This window comes from Pieris rapae, chromosome 23 (assembly GCF_905147795.1).
Source record: "Pieris rapae chromosome 23, ilPieRapa1.1, whole genome shotgun sequence".
NCBI lineage: Eukaryota > Metazoa > Arthropoda > Insecta > Lepidoptera > Pieridae > Pieris > Pieris rapae.
In genome coordinates, this window is record NC_059531.1 from 4,195,778 (window position 1) to 4,219,337 (window position 23,560).

At 34.4% G+C, this 23,560-nt stretch overlaps 1 protein-coding gene across 4 annotated transcripts in view; it reads right to left on the bottom strand.

The window, feature by feature from the left end:
- Positions 1-2,074: 2,074 nt before the first annotated feature.
- Positions 2,075-23,560, bottom strand: part of LOC110995854 (GAS2-like protein 3) — a 77,702-nt gene continuing 56,216 nt past the window's right edge. For 3 of the 4 annotated variants that reach the window (XM_045633436.1, XM_045633437.1, XM_045633435.1), the window contains 10 exons: positions 22,224-22,413; positions 20,126-20,319; positions 11,355-11,479; positions 10,175-10,316; positions 9,155-9,350; positions 8,654-8,694; positions 7,704-7,826; positions 6,572-6,675; positions 5,896-6,024; positions 2,075-5,162 (listed from right to left, as the gene is read on the bottom strand). In XM_045633436.1, coding sequence (XP_045489392.1) covers positions 4,242-5,162; positions 5,896-6,024; positions 6,572-6,675; positions 7,704-7,826; positions 8,654-8,694; positions 9,155-9,350; positions 10,175-10,316; positions 11,355-11,479; positions 20,126-20,319; positions 22,224-22,402 — 2,154 coding nt within the window. In that variant the 5' untranslated portion in view covers positions 22,403-22,413 and the 3' untranslated portion in view covers positions 2,075-4,241. The remainder of the gene's footprint in view (positions 5,163-5,895; positions 6,025-6,571; positions 6,676-7,703; positions 7,827-8,653; positions 8,695-9,154; positions 9,351-10,174; positions 10,317-11,354; positions 11,480-20,125; positions 20,320-22,223; positions 22,414-23,560) is intronic. The other variant, XM_045633438.1, reaches the window with a different exon arrangement.

A 23,560-nucleotide genomic window follows, 5' to 3' on the forward strand; every position in this document is an offset into this window, starting at 1 on the left:
TGATATAGTCAAACATCAATAGTATATACGTAAAGGTGGTGTAATACATTTAGGGTCTGTTCCACAATGTCCGGATAAGTTCCAAATAAGCTATTTATTACTTATTGGTAGAATAATAATTTATTGCGTTGCGTTTCACGACTGTCAGATAGCGCTATTCGTCATGAAACGCGAAGTACCTTATTTGGAACCTTTATCTTTCGAATAATTTATGTGTTGCATAGCTATGTGCTACTGTATCCATAAATTGTGAAACAGGCCCTTAGTGTTATAGAAACGTGCATAGATATACTTTCTTATTGTCATTACTGAGAGGTATAGACAACAGAAGTTGAGAGAAGCCTACGTAAATAAGACAGCGAGGTATGATAAAATATAGAATAAAAATCAAAGTTCATTTTTCATTTCTTTAATTCATGCCAAATGATCCATCGGAATGTTACGATATAATTGAAGAGTAGTACTTTCATGCTATTAAACAAGAGATATTGTAAGAGGTTTGGGAAGATGGTAGGCGATTGGCTTGAACATTCTATTGTAGTAAGTGTAACGACGCTTGTGTGGCGTCACCGATGCTTTTACGGGCACCTTCACTGGAGGAACTGCTGACACACTTCGAGTACACTGAAAATATGTAACAATAAATAATAACGCTATAACTCATATTACAGTGAAACCTTGTTATACCTTGTAAAGGTATTTTGTGAAATTGTATAATACTATCGACGAAAATTTTTGATTTACGTTTTAAATGTAGTTTCAGAGCTGTCAGACTACTTATCTGTGTGAAATTTTACATATTTGACTGCGCTCAAGACGAGATTGGCTCTTCGAAGTAGAATATATTACCTGAATGATACTTAGTTCGAACTATATCACCTGTATGTCAAATCCAATACGTTTATAAAGTATAGTTCACAGACTTAGCGTTAAGTTCCGTTGTGATACGCTGAGAGTCGACATTTAACGTTAAGTATGAGATTCCGTATATTCAACATACGAGAGTCCCGCGTTATAGTTTCAACTGATTCTCACTCTTAGGGACTGGTTGACGGTACACTTCAGCAGTATTTTATCTGAAGCTTTATTTATTTATCCTTTATGGATGCATACCTTTTTATTTCAATGACTCGATGATAGCAATCAAAGTTACAGATCAGCGAGCGGTTTGGTATTGAGTATCATTTAATTTTGGATAAATAGTCATATTAATTTGATTCATCGTAAGACAAATCTTTAAAGCACTACATGTAAATACTACATAAAGTGAGACTGCAGCAATACAATGCGAATAATACAGGCCCTTACTACTATTATTTTTTTCATAAAATTCTGTTAGTTTCTGAACGTAATGAAAAGAATCGGATTTAAAACAATTTTATATTCAAAATATGACTGACAGCTGACACTGCGATATTGCCGCGCAAATTTGAATGAATAAAATTTGCTTAACGTTTTTAATTAGGTTTTTTTAAACTTATTTTTATACACGTTTCTATAAACATATTCCTGATAAATTGTTCGCGTTATAATATATATAAATTAGAAAATTTAATTTAATTTTCTTATCGCTAGAAACGTTGATCACTTTTCATATAAATCTTTATATATTTCAACGAACAGTTTTAGATAAACCTACCTACGCAAAGCTGTATTAAGCGTCAAGGGCAAGTAGAAAAGTGCATGATCTATACTATAACACTTGAGTCTCATTTTCTAAAAGCATTTAGACTAAGTGAGTAATGTGAATAGTATGAATTTTATTGAGTTCTAGCTACGCATTCTATATACGAATTAGTTCTATATACGAATCCTGAGATTAGCAGGAACACGTAAGCTTAAGCATAGTGCGTCCATCTTCTAGAGTCTAGACCAAAGTCACTGGTGAAGTGGTCAATACCCAGCCACTCGCCTAGTGTCATTATCCCCAAATCAGGTGCCATGTTGATTTGTGCGTGTACTAATAAATGATTTCGAGGTTCAAAAGTTGATAGAAATCCCGCACGACAACATGGTTAGAACGTTTTGTTTAAGTTACAATAATGTATTGAAAGGGTTATAATTAAACAAAGAGTAAGATATCAAAATGTTTATTAAGACAAATTCGATTATTGGCACAAAATTTTCTCACACATATTACAGTGAGATTGCTGTTTTGAACCAAACAAAAATTTCTTTCACCAAGTTTTACACGAATTAAAAAAATCGCAATAAGTGTTAAATGTGATCCTTTATACTTGTGAAAAACTTTAAGCCGATTTAAACATACCTCGAGTCGTCTTGAGAACTGTCAACTGTCAAACGTGACAGCCCTCGACACAGAGTGAGTGTACATTTGTCTACGGCCGGCTGTTGGTGAATGATTCAAAACAGCACTAAAAGCTCAAGTCAAATGGAAGAAATTGATTCGTAAAAAATTTCTTATTCTATCTAGTGCTTATCTAGGTGCAAAAATATTGTTATTGTCTTATGAAAATAGACTCGTGTGGACTTCAACAATTTTGTACCATTAAATCCAGAAGCATCGTATACATTAGGGATATTCACATAAATTATTGCAATAACAAATTATGACTAGCCTCCCGCGGGAGCATTAATGAAATTACATGAGAAATTTAAATAAAAATTAACACTAAGGCCGCTAACTCACAGGGTTGCCATGGCGACGTCGCTAGCTGCGTGTTCAAACAATTTGTATTGAAATGTGTGACAGCTCACTTTGGAAGCACAGCCAAGACCAAAGCCTCAAAAATCTTATTCTTTTTTCTTTCTGGAACCTTCTTCAAGTGAGTTCAGTGCTATATTTCAATACAAATTGTTTGTATCCGTCGCCATCGATGTCGCCATAGCATCCCGTTGAGTAAGCGGCCTAGTACTACACTAGCGTCGAATTTAATACTATACCTCTTAACTATCAAGAATATCGCATAGATTTTCAATACAATTTAATATTCGTGAATCTGTTTAGTTTATACGTGAGATTCAGAATCGAGATTAAGTATAGCTCACGCATGTCAAAAGTGACAATGACATGCACGAATCGTAGAGCTGTCACTTTATAAATGTAACATTAATTCTTAAATAAATAGAATTCTTCACTATTTTATTCATATAAATAAAAATAGATTGCAAATTAAAAATGAAAATAGAATTCAAATTATGAGCAGCGCTGTGGACATTATTGAACACAAACAAAATCTTGAACATTATTCATGCGTTTTACAAATTCTATGAAAATCTATGCGTGAAAACACTTACAATATCTAAAGCTAAAATACCACTGAATAGTAGATTTTATAATAAATAACGTATTTATAAAATCTACGAATTGGTATTATACGCGAAAAGGAACTTTGGGAGCAGTGTTTTAATCACAACAAATTACATATTTTGAAAATCCATAGACTTTTTGCTTTAAGACGCATTTTTTTTGAAGTTCTGTAACTGTTATTACTTTGTATTATTATTAAGTGCATTTAATATTGTACCGAAGTTATTGTTGTTCTTTGTCACCTAATATTTCTTACTCTGGTCGTATTCTTAAACTTGCCAAGAGCCTGCACTGTCATTTGTTTTGTTCAGTACATTTGTTCTCTATGGACATCGCTAAAGACAGTACTTATTTTTCTAATGCCAATTTGACATTATCAAGTTGTCTCTATCTTCAGAACTTACTACGTGAAATATGGATCATCTTGCCAATCATGGCGTATATGTCACAGCCTATTGGCTTAAATAGCCGTTAAACTAACGGCCTGAAAGATGTTCAGCCAGTTGATCAAACAGCTAGGCAAATGACTTGGATCGAAGACGTTTCATTACTTCCCTAGCCTACTGTTAAATTAAACATAAAAAGAAACTATCATGTCAATATGGCGTCGGCCTACCACAAATTTGATAGTGTTTTCCAAACTTTCATGAAAAACAACAAGTACAATGCAAGAGTGTATAGAATAATAATGTGAATTTGACTCGAGAAACTTAATTTTAAAAGAAATATTTTTTTATATAATTTGTTATTTTTTTCGATTCTGTTATCCAATGTTGTAACAAACGGTACGGCTGAATATCTTTCAGGCCGTTAGTTAAACGGCTAGGTTATTAATTGAACGGCTGATTAAGCTCTGACATATCCATTTGAACAATAAAGGATTCCCAAAATAACCAATGTGATGATTTCCAAGTGTGACGCATGCTTGTCACATTTATAAAAATGCCCCACAAGTTCCTTATGGAATGATTTATCTTGGCGGCACTTCTCTTGGTGGCGGACTTCTATATTTGGCTTTGATGTGAAGGAATGGCTTCTTGGGCGACGTAGGATCAGCAATCGTCGCTTCCAACGACAACCTTATACTCTCTTCTATAGCTGCCTGCGTGACTGGAGTGCTGCTGGCAGACAGACTCTTTTTCAAAGGCTTCGGAAAGTCATTTGTGGTGGCCAGACTCATGCTTCTCGTCTTCTTTCCATACGTGGGCAGCAGTTTCTTCGGCTCATTTATTGGCGTCGAGGCTAAACTTTGGCTTCGAGTTTTTCGCGCGTCAGGTACGCTTGATTTTCTGGCTTGGTTTAATCTCTCTGTGCCGCAGAATTTCTTATCGTTCTGGAGCGCTAGACTCATGCTGCGAGATTTTTTGGGCGTCGGCACGGACTTTCTCTGTTCCGGTCTGTTTATTGGTGTGTTTGGAGTGCTGAAACTGGCGGGGGCTGATTGCTTTCTCGGTTTCTCGTTCAGGGGTAGCGTTAACGCAGAACGATTTCTGACAACTGGTTTGTTGGGTGTGGATGTCTTTGGGGTGTTTTTGGATTTTTGCTTAAAAGGCTCGACAGGTGAGTCGATCGAAGCTTTGCTATGAGCTGGGGAAACGGAAGATTCTTTGAGGGAGGTTTTGCTACTCGATGGAGAGACGCTGTTCCGTGGGGTGATCTTTTCGGTGGTACTTGGGGATGTGGTGGTTCTATTGGGTGAGATACGGTTGGTGGGGGACGGTGAAGTTCTCTCCTTTGCGGTGTTGGAAGCGGGTGTGGGTGCGAGTGGCAGAAGGTCTCGGCGTCCTGGAGTGACAAGGCGCACCTGACAGGGCTCGTGACGAGATAGGAAGTGCTCCAAAGTGTCCCAGCCACCTCCGACACGGACCATCATGTGGCGGCCTTTTAGTAACTGAAAGATTTTATTTCTTTAGCTAGACTTCAGCAAGGAATATTTTTGCTTAAAAATAAACAGACTGTAATTTTTAGTTCTGATTGAAATTAAACATCTCGTATATAATCTCTAATGTTGTTTTAGTATTAGATTTTTATTTAAATTGTTTTTTAATTTCAATTTTAAGTTTTTATTTCTAAGTTTAATATGAATCTATAATATAGCCAAAAAAAAAATAGAAAAAAAAGAAAGCTGTATATTTCTATCTCATTTTCACCCTCTGAAATCTTATGAATTTATGTGTCTGTCTCTTTTTCGTTGCATCGACTTTCAAACCACAACGATTCTAAAGTTTTCACTTTAAACTAAACTAAAAAAGGTACGTCGCGCGTCAAGTGACGGCTTGTTCAATCATAAGACGTCATCTCATCACGATAATTTGTTTTGTGTGTGTGTTATCTTTGAAGTGTTGTGAATATGTGTGTAAATGTGGTAATTCACAGAATTTTTATTTATGTAACTTTAATGACGTTGTAGTTAATGACATTTGGCTCTTAATAATTTTAATGTAGTACAGTTGCTGAGTTTCTAGTCTTTTCTTCTCAGACCAAGGCTATTCGCAAAACTACCCTCTACGAATGGATGGCGTTGTCTGGCACGAATTTCGTAACAGTCATAAACACGCGATAAGACGCGTTTAAACTGAACAAACTGTATATTGATTGATTGATACATTTAAATCAAAACATACCCTTATAAAGACATTTCTGCCGGCGATGTTGTACCGCCCTTCGCCCACCTTCTTCACCTTCAATAGCCGTGAACATTTTCCAGATCCACATCTGCAACCACGCTCCAATAAACGTGTTATTGATTGCACCTGGAATCATATTACGAATATTTAATATGTAAGAACTGAGACAGAACTGGACGTTTGAAGGGTACGCCTATCCATTATTCGCCGCTGCTTAAGGGGAGAAAGGGGCAAACTCCTTTGCTGTTTTTCAAATGCTTTCTTAGTATTCGATCCCAGGACAACGTTCATTAACACAATTTTTTTCATTTCCCAGTTTCGATGCCCTTAAGCACAAAATTCAAATGATGCATTTGTGCTTTATTTTAATGGCTATTTCGAAGTCATTTAAATAAAGCACAAATAATAATAAAAAGTCTTTATTCATTTTAAGTACGTTTTCTTTTCAAAGTGTAAGATTTTGAAACCCTTTTAATTGAAAAAATCCTGTGTCAGGGTTCCCAGCTCTTCCATAAACAAACTTAAATACTTAAAACAATGACATTATTTAACCTATGTTTTTTAACCGTTTCTTTGAATTACAATTATTAAATTAATTAATAACTAATTATAATTATTATTAATTAATTAAAACATATTGTTTAAAAACTTATTAAAGTAATTTAAACCTTACCCTTTTGTCCAGCTCGTTGGTGGGTCTGAGAGGAACATCGGTGTCTGATGAACTATCCGAACGCGTGCTCGCCACTTCCACACTGTCCTCCACGCATACTTCATCTAAAACATATTTCAAGATAATTACAATTTAATGTTTATATATTTATGGAATAGCACAATACAATTTTGTATGAAAACTTAGCATAGCGAACTAGATGGGGACATGTTTAAAGTGTGTTAGTTATTTCGACTATGTATTTGCAAATTGCAGAATGTAAGTGAGTGCTCCTATTTCACCATGCCTCCTGCTGATAGAGGACAATTCTTTGTTTTTAATTTAAATTATTATTATTATTTAAGATGTAATGTGGAACATGGTGTAATGGTTGCAGCTCCTTACAAACGTTGTGTAAAACTAGGCGATTAAAAAGACTGGCGTAGACTCTATTGGCAGTTCTTCTCGCCCATTCTACGCCCTTGATTTGAGATCTGGCAGTAAATGTAAAATTAGAAGCATTTAATGTATATATGTATTATTTTGACGTTCACAAAAGTACATTGTGTTACATGAATAAATGATTTATGACTTTTGACTTTTTTGACTAATGCGTTTGAATTGTAGCTGTCGAGTCGATGGCGCGTTGCGTTTCATTGTGATTGGCCAAATTAAATTGAGTGTCGTGTGTCTTTGATTGGACTAGAGATGCTATTAATCAACGGAACAGTGGAGAATTGCAGTGTCTTTTGTTGTTCACTCAGTCTAGTTTTAATTCACAAAAATACACACACAATAGATACGTTTATGTTTAAAATTATATAACATATATAATATTAAATACATGAGACACATAATATCGCTACTGTGAACACAGCATACTGCGAACATATATAGAGAGACGGAGACGGCGAACGTCATTGTTAATGAGGATCTGTGCAACATACTGGTTCTGGCCCCTGGTACACACAACAGGTGGACTGACGATATCGTCAAGTTGGCTCCCAGTGGATGCAGAGGATATAGCAGGGCGTACTGGAAGCCCACAAATTGGACCAAATATGATGTATGGTATGGGCAGCGGTTTTTGTACAGAGTAGTAATGGGATTGGGGAATATGACGAATGATCCTAGCTTTAGGTTCACCCCTTACTTGTAATAAAAGGTATTCCATAAAACTCCATAAAAACAAGTAGGCAAAATGGATTATTGATATATATCCGAATCTGTTGCTTGCGAGGATCGACAGTAGGCCTTTTAATGCTGCAATTTGAGGCTATATCTTCACTTAGTTTTAATTCAAGTTATCAAATAATAGTCTGCTACACCGTGTCGTACTATGATCGTATAAAATTGTGACCGATACGTCGCCGACCTAAAGTCCATATAGCGTTAACATAGTGTTCTTATATGACATTATGATAAATAATATGATATTTGCATGCCTATTTAATATGGGTGATTATCCGGATTTTTATTGATATTTGATCTAAATTTACACTTTCTTTACAAATAAACGATTAATTGTTATTATTAACAATTCGTTTGCGCAGACGGAGTTTGATCATATGCGTAGTGAAGCTTTACACACAAATTTAATAGTATTTTTAGATATGCTAATTCATAAAATTTTATATATTATGTTATGTATATAATGTCTTATTACGAACATAACATATTTTACTCTACTCTCAATTGTTTTTTCCTTACTATTAGCGATTACCCCCATGAACACTTAATAATGTTACCCGTCTTTATATAGGTCTTGTATGTTGTATAGGAGGGGAAATTATTTTTTGTAGGAAACAATCTAGCTAAATAGAGTAACGGATTTTTTTAAAGACAAACGGGCAAGAGACTCACGCGATGTAAGTGATACCGCCCATGGGCACTCTCAATGCCAGAGGGCTCGCCTTTAAGAATTGGCACGCTCTTTCCTCGAAGGACCCTAAGTCTCATTGATTCAAAAAATACCACTATGTACGTGATACGCCTATGTTATTAGTATCTGCCTGTTATGAGTATTAATTTATCTATGCCTGATACATAGTTTGATCATGGTGTGACACGGTATAGACAGACTCATCTAAGTAAAATACTTACTCTCATTAGGTTCCAATGTTTGTTTCTCTTTTTTGGTTGGTCTGAAATAGAAAAAGAAATTTCTTAATCTTTATATAAATTACGTGTCACGTTGTTTGTCCGCTATGTACCCCAAACTACTTAACCGATTTCAATCAAATTTGCACAACCACACAATTTGATTTGAATGTTTTTTATATACGTTTGGGTCCTGTATGGTTTAGATAGTTGGCTGACACAGTGACTGCTCTTGTTTAATGGAATCTCGCTGTTGGCCTCAAGGGCCTTTACAGTTCAGCTAGCCCATTTCCGGAATTTGTGAGGCCATTGGCCATTTCCTGCGAGACTCCAGCCTCTGAACACTGAGATTGAGATCTGAGGCCCAGACATAATCGTGAGTACGAAGTGTCTCCATCATATAAATTCCAATAGATTTTTAAGATACAGTCAAACTCATTCATCATGTCAGGACTTTTAATCCCAACAAATCTTTATTTTCCCCTCATTATCAATTATACTTACTTATCAAGAGGTGGTGACGAGTCCCTGAACTGCCAGGCCGCTCCAGACATGGCTGAATCTAATCCCGAATCCCGTTCTTCCAGCGCGATTTCTTTCTCCAGCGCGACTAGGCCTGGAGGCTCTACGTTGAATTTCGTGGCCAGTCTGGCCACTTCGAGAAGACAGAGGATCACCTGTCGTGGTTGGTTGTGAAGGACTGAAATAGGAAAATTAATTGAAGACACTATAGACTAAACAACACGAAATATAACTTCAAAACAGATTCTCAGATACTCCACGCAAATATACCGTCGCAAAATGGTGCTAAATTTTCATTTACTGCCTGTTCTAAAATCAAGAACTTGGCATAAAACTGGCAATAATCTCCTAATTTTGCCACGTTACAAACTGTAAGGAACTGCATTACATTATCCGTCATTATAATCTTACCAAACCTCTCTAACTGATATAACCATCAAAGAGATCAATAGAAGAATAGCAAATAGATGGAAAAGATATTGGTCACTGAGGGAGATCATGAAAACAAAAGATTTCAGCAAAAAAATAAAGAGAAAAATCTTTAACGCATGTATCCTATCCTGCCTTACCTATAACTGCGAAACTTGGACACTATCCAAGCAGCACAGGGATATCCTAGCACACTGCCAAAGAGCCAAGGAAAGAAGTATGCTGAGCATAAGAAAAATAGATAAACAAATAAACGCAGACATATGAGCTAGAACAGGTGTGACAGACATTCTCACTAAGATTAACCAAATGGAGCAAAATGGAGCGTAATGGTACTCTAGAGACGGAAAACGAAGAAGAGGTCGACCACGCAAAAGATGGGAGGACGAACTGAAACTAACAGCAGGCAACAACAGGAGAAGAGTCGCAAAAGATAGAGAACAGTGGAAAGGGTTGGATGAGGCCTTTGCTAAGAAGCACACCGAACTCTGAGATGTGATGTGATGAGATGTACTGTGGGTATCGAAGAGTTTTCGGGATTAAAAGTCTACATTATTATTATTATTATCTTACCAAGGTCATCGCTTTCAAACAGCAAGTTCTCATGAACGCCCAATTCACGACAGAATGTGATGAAGTTCTCGGCGTTGTCCCTGGAGAAGAAGCTCCGCCTAGCTGCACGCTGCCAACATCTACCTCTTATCGCTGGCACCGGCTGAAAAGATATAATTGGTATCAGAATCAAGAAGAGATGAGAAGAAGAAGAATCGTCTCTTAGCATTAGGAAATAAAACAGTGGACCTTCTGAAAACCAGTAGTCCTTTTAGCCTTGGGCCTCAGAGTTCTGAATACGTTTTATGATTAGTCCATCTAATAGATAAGTAGGTAAACAGGCTCCTGTGCCTGACATTCACCGTAAACTTTTTGGGTTTGACGATTCTTCACGATGTTCGTCACCGTTCGAGCGAAAGCAAAACTTTATTAGACACAATATACAGAAATAATTAGATAAAGCCAATTAAAAAAAAATAGGTTAAATAATGTCATTTATGTAAGTAATTAAATTTGTTAATGGAAGAGCTGGGACACAGGTATTTATTACTTAAAAGGGTTTCCAAATCTTACACTTTGAAAATGTACCTTAAAATGAATAATGACTTTTATTACTATTTATTATTTAAAGCAAAAGGCAATTTAATCTGTTGTGGGCAGCCAGTCTCTTCCTTTTCACATGTAAACAGTATTTTAATTATTTTTTAGTTATTACATTTTAAGGCGATATTGTTTAATTAAACTATGTATAGACGTAATAATAGATAAAACATATTTATATATGTACAATATAAAGTACAGGTAGTTCACATCGATGTTTCAAAATGATGTGATTTTTAATAGTAATAATTTCTTAGATGCTTGTTTACAAATCTACACTAATATTATAAAGAGGAAAACTTTGTTTGTTTGTTTGATTGTAAAGAATAGGCTCATAAACTACTGGACCGATTTTAAAAATTCTTTCACCATTCGAAAGCTACATTATCCACGAGTAATATAGGCTATATTTAATTTTGAACAAAAATAGGGTTCCGTAAGATATTAGGGTTTTTCGGACACAAGGTGTAAAAAATCAACCAAAAAATAAAAAAAGGTGGTAGCATAGCAAAATGTTCCATGTTGGCATGTACTAAAAAGGTAGGCTAGGCATTAAGGAGAAACGAAGTTCGCGGAAGCAGCTAGTTTTTTATAAACTCACCCCAACTATAATCCCCTGGTCCAGTGCCTCCCGCGCCCGGTCATGTATGACGGCAGCCAGCTGACACAATTCAACACCGTTGTCCAGAACATCTAGAAAGTTCTCGCCCGTAAGATATGTTATACCTGGAAAAACAAAACAATATCTTAGCTCAAGCGTGAATAATTTCTATGGATTAGAAATTAGCCCTAAGCTTCAAAAGACGTGTAAACTGTATAAATACGATAATTGTTAGTTTGTGAGAGTATTTTGAATGTATATTTTTCGTGAAAAGATACTATATTAAATAATAAACTCAAATTCTATTAATTATTATATTTTAGACTTCCTATTTTTTATTTATTTGAAATGAAATGAAATGAAATCGATTATTTGCTAAAAATCCGTACAATTCGCCATATGCATGCAAATGTCATATTAATTTTTGTACTGTCATATAATTCAAACCTTTAATATAGTGTCATAATAATAGGTAAGTTAAATTGTTTATATATCATCATCATTGAAATCAGCTTATAAAAAATTGTTTCATCTAAATAACAGATGAGGGTATATTTTTCTAATCCCGGATCTTAGACTAATAACTCTTTAGCTAACATACATATAATTAAACTTACACTTACGCCCGCACCCAATAATTAATCCACAATCTCAGATTGAAAACAATCTGAGATCAGGCCGTGACAGTTAACCGATCTCCTATCTGTATCCCAATAATCAAACCCTACGAAGACATTCCATTTTTGGCGACGGATAGAATGGACCTTACGATGATATATTCAGGTGTCGGTGTGCGCGCGCATCGTAAAAATTCACTCTCATCATTTTTCACGATCGCACCAAAAGAAGAACTTCAACAATAAGTTATCAGGCAACATTTAGATTAGGTAGGCCTTTTCGGTAACAAGCGATCTCTTCCAGGCAACCCAAGAAAGGAATAAATACTAAGAGTACACTATAAATTACAATTACTTTAATAAAAAACGTATTAAACATAAATAAAAATAAAAGTTCACGTCAAATGCAGTGTTTTTACAGAAAATCTCTTATTGCTTTTCAAATAAAGATCAAATTCCTTTGTATATGACCACAAAGATACGTCCTTAAAGACATAATATATAATTTGTGGTCTAACTCTTTCTGTTAAGATCCACTTTGCAATATCGTAGTTCATACATCTATCGGTAGCTGTTAATATGAGCCGTTACATAACTGCGTCTAGATGCGCACGCGTCGCGACGCGTCGTTACCCTTTTGAGGAGACCGCAAACTTGTTTTTGTTTACTCTAGTTAAATCTTACTATTAATCTATTATAATACTTCGTTTCCTAAATGAAATTTGATTAAAAATGGCTAAATTTGATAAAAATAATAATAAAAATGTTGACAGGAATTGGTTGAATATAGTTAAATTAGAGAATTTGTAAATTATATAAAAAATCTAAATACATATTCTGAAATATACTATATATCTTTGTAAATTAATTAACAAATTTTTACAGAATTAGAATTAGAATTTATTTAATTGTAATAGAATTTTTACTATCATTTTTATATATTTTTGTTAATGGCTTCGAATATCTTCGACACAACCGTGGTACTGACAAAAAAAGATGGCGCGTAACGGAAAAATGTGACGCGTAACCGAAACATGTGACGCTAAATTTTTTTCCATCGCCGAAAAAAAATTTTAACTCCAAAAATCTTTATCAAAAAATATTATTGCGACATTATTTGGTCCTAATGGCTATAACAGGGGAGTCACCAGAAATGACCCACGTTCCATTCGGGCTACTACATTTAGCATCATAAACTAGTAATGAAAGACGGGTTTGACCAGTGTTCGAACAAGGAACTATATTAAATCGGCTACAAAAAATTAATTGCCATACAGGATGCCTCTGTTCCGTGTGTTGTATAAGACACAGACGGAAATATTTCAGTCTAACACACAATACACATTATTTATAATATTCTTAACCAACATATTTTTTTTTTATAGAACGGGGCAAACGGGCAGGAGGCTCAACTGATGTTAAGTGATACCGCCGCCCATGGACACTCTCAATGCAAAATGCTCGCGAGTGCGTTGCCGGCCTTTTAAAACGCTCTTTTCTTGAAGGACCCTAAGTCGAATTGGTAAATTTTGAAATAATACAAAATTGAACAATTAAAATAGAAAATTAAAACAAATTTCAAAGGTTTGGTCCCTGTAGCAGTAACCAAACCTACCATTGGCAGCATTACCTCGCTGTATTGCGATACTTATTCGAGAAAATAATAATAATAATCTTTATTTCTTCTCTCACATATACATACAAGGTTACAATGATTAAAACTAAGATGATAACATTTGATAGTGTTGAAAAGCACCTGCATCACAGGTCAGATCTACTAAATCATTAATTACCTGTACACTTGAATCCCCAGTCTAAAGAATAAAATGAAAGTTGGACAACATAATTTACTTATTAAATACCTAGTATTGTCTTCTATTTACATAACTTTTACACATTTAAAGAAAAACACTTTTTTACGGATTATAGTTATGTATTATTGTATTTAAACTTATAATTATTTGTACATAATTTTATATTTAAACCGACGTTTCGCGTGCTTTACAGCGTGCGTGGTCACGGTGACTGAAGACAAAGGTGTTAAATGTCAAAAAAGTATTACAGCTGCAGAAAATGTTGTGTTATCTGTATTTATTTCCCCGGAGTTGGTATCGACTAAAAGATGTAGGGTTTTTGCAGAAATTGCTCACGGTGTCCTCCATTTTCACTATAATACATAACTATAATCCGTAAAAAAGTGTTTTTCTTTAAATATTAAATACCTACTTTATATGTGTGTTAAGTTCGGTGGCGTCTGTTGTTAGGATGTTCGAATGTATGAAACTATGTTTGAAACAGGGTGACAACTCTTTTATCGTTTAAAACATGAGCCCATAAAATTGTGGGTATAACTTGACTTATTGAAGGATTCTTAAATCTAAGTTACACTTCTGTTACTTACAAAAAATATAAGTGTAGTCGATCTTTTGGACATTGGAGAATGTTATATTAAAACTAGCGGACCCGACAAACGTTGTCCTGTCTACACGTCTTTAATTTGAAAATTTCAAACCTTCTTTAATAAGCTAAAACATTCTGGACCATTTTGATGAAAATTATTATTCAAATGTTATGACAATATCTAACGATCCAGCACATGGTCTACAATAACACAATGATAACAAAACTTTTTTTTTAATTTGATCGCAGCTCTAACTGACGGGACAGACTAAAATTAAAATTCGAATATTATTTAAAATTTGACACTGCGATGGTAGCGCCGTCTGTCGGATCCAATGTAAAACATTCCAAAATCAACAACTACTAATAAATTAAAAATTAATTAAAAAAACATTGTCCAGCGGACAAAATTGTGAATATAAACCATTTAGATCCCCTTGAACACACACAAAAAAATTTCGTCAAAATCGGTCCAGTCGTTTGAGAGAAGTTCAGTGACATACACACTCACAGAAGAATTATATATATAAAGATTTACGTGGGAACTAAAGTGCTAATTTGGCTTCAAGTGTGCGATATTAATGTTAGGTTAAGGCGTCTAATGCTAAACAAAAAACCAAGTGTATGTAAATGTAGTTTAGCTCATTTAAGTGTAACGTAACCATTGATAAACAAAAAACCAAGAGATTACCCCAATCAATTGATATAAAAAAAGGGTTTTTTGTATATCCATGAACGTAACTATAACTCTCGCTTCAGGAGAACGAAGAGCTGGCAGCTACCTCGCACAAAGAATTAGTCTAGCTATTCAAAGGGGGAACGCTGCTAGTATCTTCGGAACCTTGCCTAAAGGGACTACTTTTAATAATATTTTTAATAATTAAATTTTAAGGTTAGTTATTAGGTATATTTTTATGTATTAAGTTATTTCTTAAGTTAATTATAAACTCTCGCTATATCTAGCTGAGGTGGCGGCAATCGGTAGGACATAGTTTTTTTTTTTTATTTAGCGGTGTTGTACACTTTTTTTGGTAATGGATAAATGGTCGCATCAGGACATGTGACATCGAAAATTCGTAAGACGGATGGAAAGTAGACAGCTGGCGCGGCGTATTTAATGTAATATAAATTGTCATACATGTACGATAGGGCAATAAATAAATATTGTATTCTACCACATAAATAATACTTTTATACTGATAATTAAAGAAATCATGCAAATTATTCCCTTACCATTCCAAAAGATAAAAAATGCACAAAATATTCCCGTCGTTTTTTTTTTAATTCTCTTCGCTGTTTTACTATGATTTAATGCCTAAGGTCAAAGAGAATAGACTTGAGACAGACCACTGCTATGTGGAAAAGTTTCCTGCAATAATTGTCTGCAGTAGAAAGTATTTGCCAAGCCCTGGCTTACGCTCATGAATAAGTGATGAGGATATCATTGGCGTAAGTCAACATATACACATTAAATGACGTCTATATACGATTTAATCTCAAATCTACCGGACCAATAGAAAGTTTTATAAGTAAGGTTTTTTAATTAACTTAATCTCTGTTCGTTCCCGGGGTTGGCGAGTCAAGCAAAATCTATTAATTAATGACGTCACGATCCTTAGAATAGCCCAGTTGGTCACCTATCAGGGAAGATGAGACTAGTGGAGGAACTGGAAGGATGCCTTCATTTGTTGGTCGTCTATGAGTATGTATAATAATAACATAAATATGATGTCACGCAAATTATAGTGCTCGAAAAAGGCTGTTTTATTAAAAGACCGCCTAAAAATAAAAATGGGTTTGTTTTTTAAACACAGACTGAAATTGTCTAAAACTTAATTATATACTTAACCTAACGGATCCGACAGACGTTTTCTTGCATGATATTTCAAGCGATTATATTAGGTATATTAAACAAAGTGTGAAAGTACCGACTGCAGCGCAATCTTCCGGGCTGAACATAACATAATTCAAATCGGTCCAGCCCTTTAAGAGGAGTTCAGTTACATACACACGCATATAATATAGCTTAGCTCTTTTAAGTTAGAACAAACTGAACTATGTGGGCAACTTTGATTGAAATCGGTTAAGTAGTTTGTATGTCCATAGCGGGCAAACAACGTGACACGTAATAATAATATGAAGATTAAAAAATTTCTTTTTCTATTTCAGACCAATCAAAAAAGAGAAACAAGCATTGGAATCTAATGAGAGTGAGTATTTTACTTAGAAGAGTGTCTATATCGTGTCATACCATGATCGAACTCTAACAAAATCAGTTGAAGGAAAAGAAGGAAAGAAAATATTTTTTTAGTAATGGAATATTTGGACGACTTGAAATTAATTTAATTCGGTTATTTTTTTATTGCATAATGTCCCTAGCGAACCTTGCATAGCAATGCAACTACAAGTTTTCGACCGGTTCCACTTGAAGCTTTTTATAAATCACAAGGGCAACACAACTTTAAAGATTTTGCAAACGGGATTCATAACTAGCGTTACGCAAATGGCGTGAAAATTGGAGGCGGCTTGATTGTATCCAAAAAAAATTTACAAAAATACTTCAATGAAAGAATTAATAATTATTATTTTTTTATTATTGTTATTTTGTGTGGTTATGTGTGTGTGTTTTGTTTGTAATAAATGTTATGTCTGTCTGTCGGTAATTTGAATTATACATATTAATATTAATACGCAGTACGTACGTAGGCGTTGGTACGCTCTTTTCTTGAAGGACCCTAAGTCGAATTAGTTCGGAAATACTTATTGCTTTTTATATTTTCAGGCCCCCGTGACTTAACGACTCGCATGTAGCAAATAGCGTATTATATTCAAAGTATAAAATTTATGCAAATCGTCGAAAACCATAACAGGACAGCGGATACGCGAAAACAGCTCACATCCGTCTCGCTAACGGAACTTCAAAACAATATCACAGATAATGGTTTAAGTATGTTATGACTAGTTGGACAGATTATTGAGGTATAAACTTCTTTAGCGGCGTTGTACATTTTTTTGGAATGGGTAAAAATGTTAAACTGGCGTGACCCGTGTTCTGACACGGGACCTGATCGAAAATTCGTAAGACGGATGGAGAGTAGGCAGCTGGCGCGTAAAAACAAATTGTCATGTTTGTGTACGATAGCGCAATAGATAAATATTGTATTTTACCACATAAATGATAGTACTCTTACACTGACAATTAAAGGAATTCGTGCAAAATTATTCCCTAATCATTCCAAACTATCAAAAATGCACAAACAAGAATCATTTATTCATATATAACATAATGTACACTTATAAACGTCAAAAAAAGAAATATTCATTAAATTCTAATTTAAATTTACTGTCAGTTCTCAAATCAAGGGCGTAGAACGGAAGAGAAGAACTGGCAATAAACTCTCCGCCACTCTTTTTAATCGCCAAGTTTTTTTTATATATAATGTTTGTAAGGAGCTGCAACCATTACACCAAGTTCCATATGACATCTTGAGTAATAAAGAATAATAAAATAAATTAAAAACAAAGATTTGTCCTCTATCAGCAGGAAGCATGGTGAAATAGGACCACGCACTTACATACTCGTAAGAACAACACGCAATTACGTAGAAACAACTAATATCACCGCATACACGAATTCAAATACGCCCAGTCACCACAAGTAGCACCCGTTCACGAGTATGACGCATGGCCAGCCATCGGCCCCCTCGCCATATTTTAGGGAATGAGAATATTCAAGTTTTCACTTCTGCCGGCACTCCCGGAGTGGAACCCGTCGTTTTTTGGAGCAAACCAACTGCCGCCCATACTTACATTGCCAGAATGTCTGCAACGTTTTAATAATTGGTAATCTTTTCTTGAAGGAACCTTTGTTGACTTGGTTCAGAAATACTTAAATTCAGAGGTAACAAATAAAGAGATTCTGATGATTTCATTTCAGTCTTTTGTTTACTAACGTTTTGTAACCGTTTTGAGGTTAACGTATCATCTGACGGTAACTTAACCCGACAGTTAAATGCCTCATTGCTCCAGTTAAACAGTACTAGTTACCGCTCACTATTATTATTACTTCCTCCGATCATAAACAAGTTTAGCCATTTCGACTTAGGGTCCTTCAAGAAAAGAGCGCATTCTTGAAAGGCCGGCAACGCACTCGCGACCCTTCTGGCATTGTGAGGTGAGCCCCATGTTCTATTATATAAATAGATTGGCGATAATAACAATACACCCACACGCACCTGTTTGGTGTTAACAAAAACAAACAAAAGAGCTCATTGATACGCCCTCCCACGCCGAATATGTACTATTATGTATAAAGCTGTGAACATATGTCTACAGATATCCTGCCTATTACAAAATCTAAATTAATTATATATCTAATATATAAAATTCTTGTGTCACGGGGTTAGTAACCGATCTCCTCCGAAACGGCTCGACCGATTCTCATGAAGTTTTGTGTGCGTATTATGAACGTAGTAGAACCCCAAAATTTTTTTATTTAATTTTTTAGACAAATTTTTTCGTTTTTACTTTTTTACGATACACCATACAAAAATACATGCAACCCTAAATTTTCACCCGTCTACAATAATCCCTTATGTTTTTTTGTTAATTATAAACTTTAATTTTTTGGCACAAAAACATGGCAAAACAACGTTTGCCGGGTCAGCTAGTTATGTATAAAGCTGTGAACATATGTCTACAGATATCCTGCCTATTACAAAATCTAAATTAATTATATATCTAATAAATAAAATTCTTGTGTCACGGGGTTAGTAACCGAACTCCTCCGAAACGGCTCGACCGATTCTCATCGAATTTTGTGTGCGTATTATGAACGTAGTAGAACCCCTGTATTTTTTTATTTATTTTTTAGACAAATTTTTTCGTTTTTATTTTTTTACGATACACCATACAAAAATACATGCAACCCTTAATTTTCACCCCTCTACAATCATCCCTTATGTTTTTTTCGTTAATTATAAACTTTAATTTTTTGGCACAAAAACATGGCAAAACAACGTTTGCCGGGTCAGCTAGTTAATTATAAAGCTGTGAATATATGTCTAAAGATATCCTGCCTATTACAAAATCTCGATATTGTGTTTGTGGTTAAAATCGAAGTTGTAAAGCTGGAAGTCTAAGAGAAGTTTTGGAGGCCAAGACTCTTAGTATCACAGAGCGGAGTGAGTTAATTTTAATTGCAAATACTTACAGACGCGATATACAAACATGTATATAAATAAGCCTTCGTCGATAATTAAATCAGTTCAAATCCCAATAAAACAATTGCATGACCTACTTACACACATGTGTACAATGTTCATATACCAAAAAAAATAACAATCGAGAAATATTAATTATAATTAGTTGCAATAATTGAAATAAATCAATAGTGCCTCGGATTTCAGTGTATTTTTCAAGATCATTTAATAGTAATAGCCTTTATTTCCAAAACTCAATACATGTTAAGTATCATTGATTTTTAATTGAGAAAAAATACACTTTAACATTTAGGTTTTGGTTTGTCCACCGTTGGACATAGGCCCTCCATCCGGTTCCACTTGTGTCTGTCGGGGGCCAAGCGCGGCCAGGAGACCCCGTCGAAGGCGGTGATGTCATCCGCAAGCATAAGTAATTTAATCTAATAGGCAAGTATAATCAGCCATTGCCTGACGCATGCTGTCGATGTTTTGGGCCTAAGGAAAGCTGGTTTCCTCTCTCGAAAGAGTCAAAGATCTTAAGAGGAAACCTTACCTATAATTTTATTGATCCAATCAGCCAAGTCCTCCTGTAATGGGAACAGCTGTCTGGCTTGTGAGTACAGAACCTTCTCCTTATAAAACTCCTCGTCTTCAGAACATGGCGTCTGCGCAGCCAGTGCACAGTCCGCCCTCTCGAAACTGCTCGACATTCTGCGATTTACCACCACTTCACCGCATCCTGTATGCCTGTTGGAGAATAATATATTAGTGCATACATAATCAAATCAATTCAAAAAAACACATTTATTCATATAATTAACATAATGTACACTTATGAACGTCAAAAAGAAGAAATATACATTAAATGATTATAATTTTTCATTTACTGCCAGTTCTCAAATCAAGGGCGTAGAACGGAAGAGAAGAACTGGCAATAAACTAATATATACTAATAAAATATTTTAATTATTACATTTTAAGGTTAGTTATAAGGTATATTAGAATTATCTACTCTAAATTATGTCGCTAAGTGAATTTATCATACATATGTACAAAATTAAACAACTATTATTATAAATATACGTTTTAAAAATAAAATATAATATAGTACATGTATAAAATATTTATATATCGCTACTGTGAATATATACTATATATTTGACGTAATTCAATGAAAATGAGGACAACTGGTGGCCTTATCAAAAGCGATCTCTTACAGGCTAACACTGTAAGAAAAAAAATTAGATTAGGTAAGCAAGAAGTGCAAAGATTCATAAGACATCTGATTATTTAGTTAATCGAAAAAAACAAAGCAATTAAAAGTCTTATCTATTTAACAGTCTGGTCCAACTTAAAAGATAGGATACCTTACATCTCAATTTAAACCCGCATTAATATTTTATTGCAAATATTTGTTTAGTATTTGATATAATTCTAACAGATGGCGCTGTGTTAAAAGTACCAACGTTTCACATAAGTTCTCCTACAGTTTCCCTTGAATAGTTTACTACTATGTAATAAAACAAAAACCTACAAAAAAGACGTCGATACCTAAGGTTAACAAGGTTGTAAAGCCACTTTTACCTCCAAGTGTAGATATTTCACACACATCACACAAAGCTTTCCACATATACTGGATCAACACAACCACTACTATCTTAATGCGAACACAATATTAACAGCTTCAAGAAAATACGAAACAATAAACCAACAACTCTGCTGCGTTAATGATAATAGTTTAATTAATTCAATTACTTAACAACCAATTTTATTTTTTCAGAATTAAACTGTTTATGTGCCTAATTAGGTTTTCGTTGAAGTAATTAAGCTATGCGTAACAGTTAAAAACCTTTTAATTAAACTGTTAATAACTAATAGGATTTAAAACTTGGGTGCCTACTAAAGTGCAATAAGCTACATGTCTAAGATCGATAGATTCGGGTGGAGATGAAAAGAAGAGAAAAAATAAAGGATACAGCGTTAAAAAAAAAATAAGGTGACAGATGTTACAATAACAATAAATAAATTAAAATGGAAATGGGCGGGGCAAGAGGAATAGAAAACTGAAGGAAAAATGTACAAAACTGATGCCCAAGGTATAGCAAATGAAAAAGAGGGAGGCAACCTACAAGGTGGATAGACCAAATGAAAGAAGCTGGTGCATGGTAGAGAGTGGTAAAGTGCAGAGAGGAATGGCAGGATTTGAAGGAGGCTTTAGCCAAAAATGGCACATAGATACACTAGAAGAAGATCCAAATGGAAATTTATTTAAATGTCAATGTATCTGAATTAAAGGCTAATTATTATAACAATTTTAAGCGAGTTAGTTATTAAAAAAAGCTATACACTATCCTTATAAGCCAATTAAATAATGTCGAAAATAAAAGCATATTAAAGATACACAATACCACTACTATGCGAATATAATATGTTAGTTATAAGATTTAGGAATATAAGTTTAATTTTTTAATGTTTTTATGTAGGATAATTGGTGTGGGAATTATTTTGGAATTCTATAGAATTAGTAGTCACTGTTACGATAGAAAAATGTAGTGGAATAAAAATAAAATAAAAAATAAAAAATAAAAAAAATCTTATAAGAATTTTTTTGGAAGTGACTTCTTTGGAAACTTTCTTTCTTTTTTCGTTACCTTTCTTCTTTCCCCTCGAAGGTGCTCTTGACGTACTCAAACGCGTTGGTCCTCTCAAAGGCGTTGAAGATCCTGTCATAATTTCCACTTAAAGGACGCTCGTATGTCTTATCAGGGCTAGTCACGGACCACGATGCCCGGCTGCCGATGGCCGTCGGTCCACAACGGTAGAATGCCATTATTGACACATCTGTAAATAAAAAAAATATTGAGGAATTTTTTGTATATATATATACAAAAATTCTATATATATAATATAATAATATACTAGCTGACCAGGTAAACTCGTTTTGCCAAGTATATCATTAATAATAAAAAATAGGGGTTGATCGTAGAGGGGTGAAAATTAGGAGTTGTAAGTATTTTTTAATATGTATCATAAAAAAAATTTCTTTTTATCTAAAATTGAAAAAAAAAATTAGGGGTGGATTGGATTACCCTTAACATTTAGGGGATGAAAAATAGATGTAAATTTCATGAGAATCGCGAAAGCCGTTTCGGGGAAGTTTAACCACAAACACCGTGACACGAGAATTTTATATATTAGATTTTTAAGTAAACCTATATTATACATATATTATATATATTTCGTTGCTACACATTAGGGTTGCCTGGAAGAAATCGATAAGGCCGCCCGAAGCCTTATAACTTTTGAAACCTGTTTTTTTTTTGTTATGTGTATGTTTTTGAATAAGGTAACAAGTATAAATTAATAAATACATGTAATTGAGTGATAATGTAGCATTAAAATGGTGAAAGTTTCACTACTTTTTGATTCAATTCGTTACAAACATACTAACAAATCTTTCCTCTACAGAAAACACTTTTTTAACAGATTGAAGCTATGTATTATAAACTTATTAAATTCTTCGACGTTTTCCGTGCTTTTCATGCGTGGTCTTTTGTCTTTCCTGTTTATAATATTAGTAACATGCTACCACTGAATAAAAACACACTTATATTGGGAATACACATATTTTATAATCATTATGATCATCAAATCATGTATAGCCATATAGGGCATCGCCTTGAACCTAGCAAAAAATCAGACAACATACCAAATATGATGGAAACGTGCGAGCTTTGTTCTTGCCGACAATACACGATTCATTTAATCGTTAAAAAACTACATTTTGGTATGGGATGCTACTTGTGTGGACATGTCAGCCCCGTCTCATCTCCCTTGGACGAAAGCTGGCTTTGGAGTACAGACTTTTGGGCCATGTAGTTCAAGTTCACATGGGCTAGTTAAAGTTTTAAATGAGGAAAAGCAAGCATTTGTTTTAATTTTCTATTATATAGGTTTATTTCCAATATATAAAATTCTCGTTTCACAA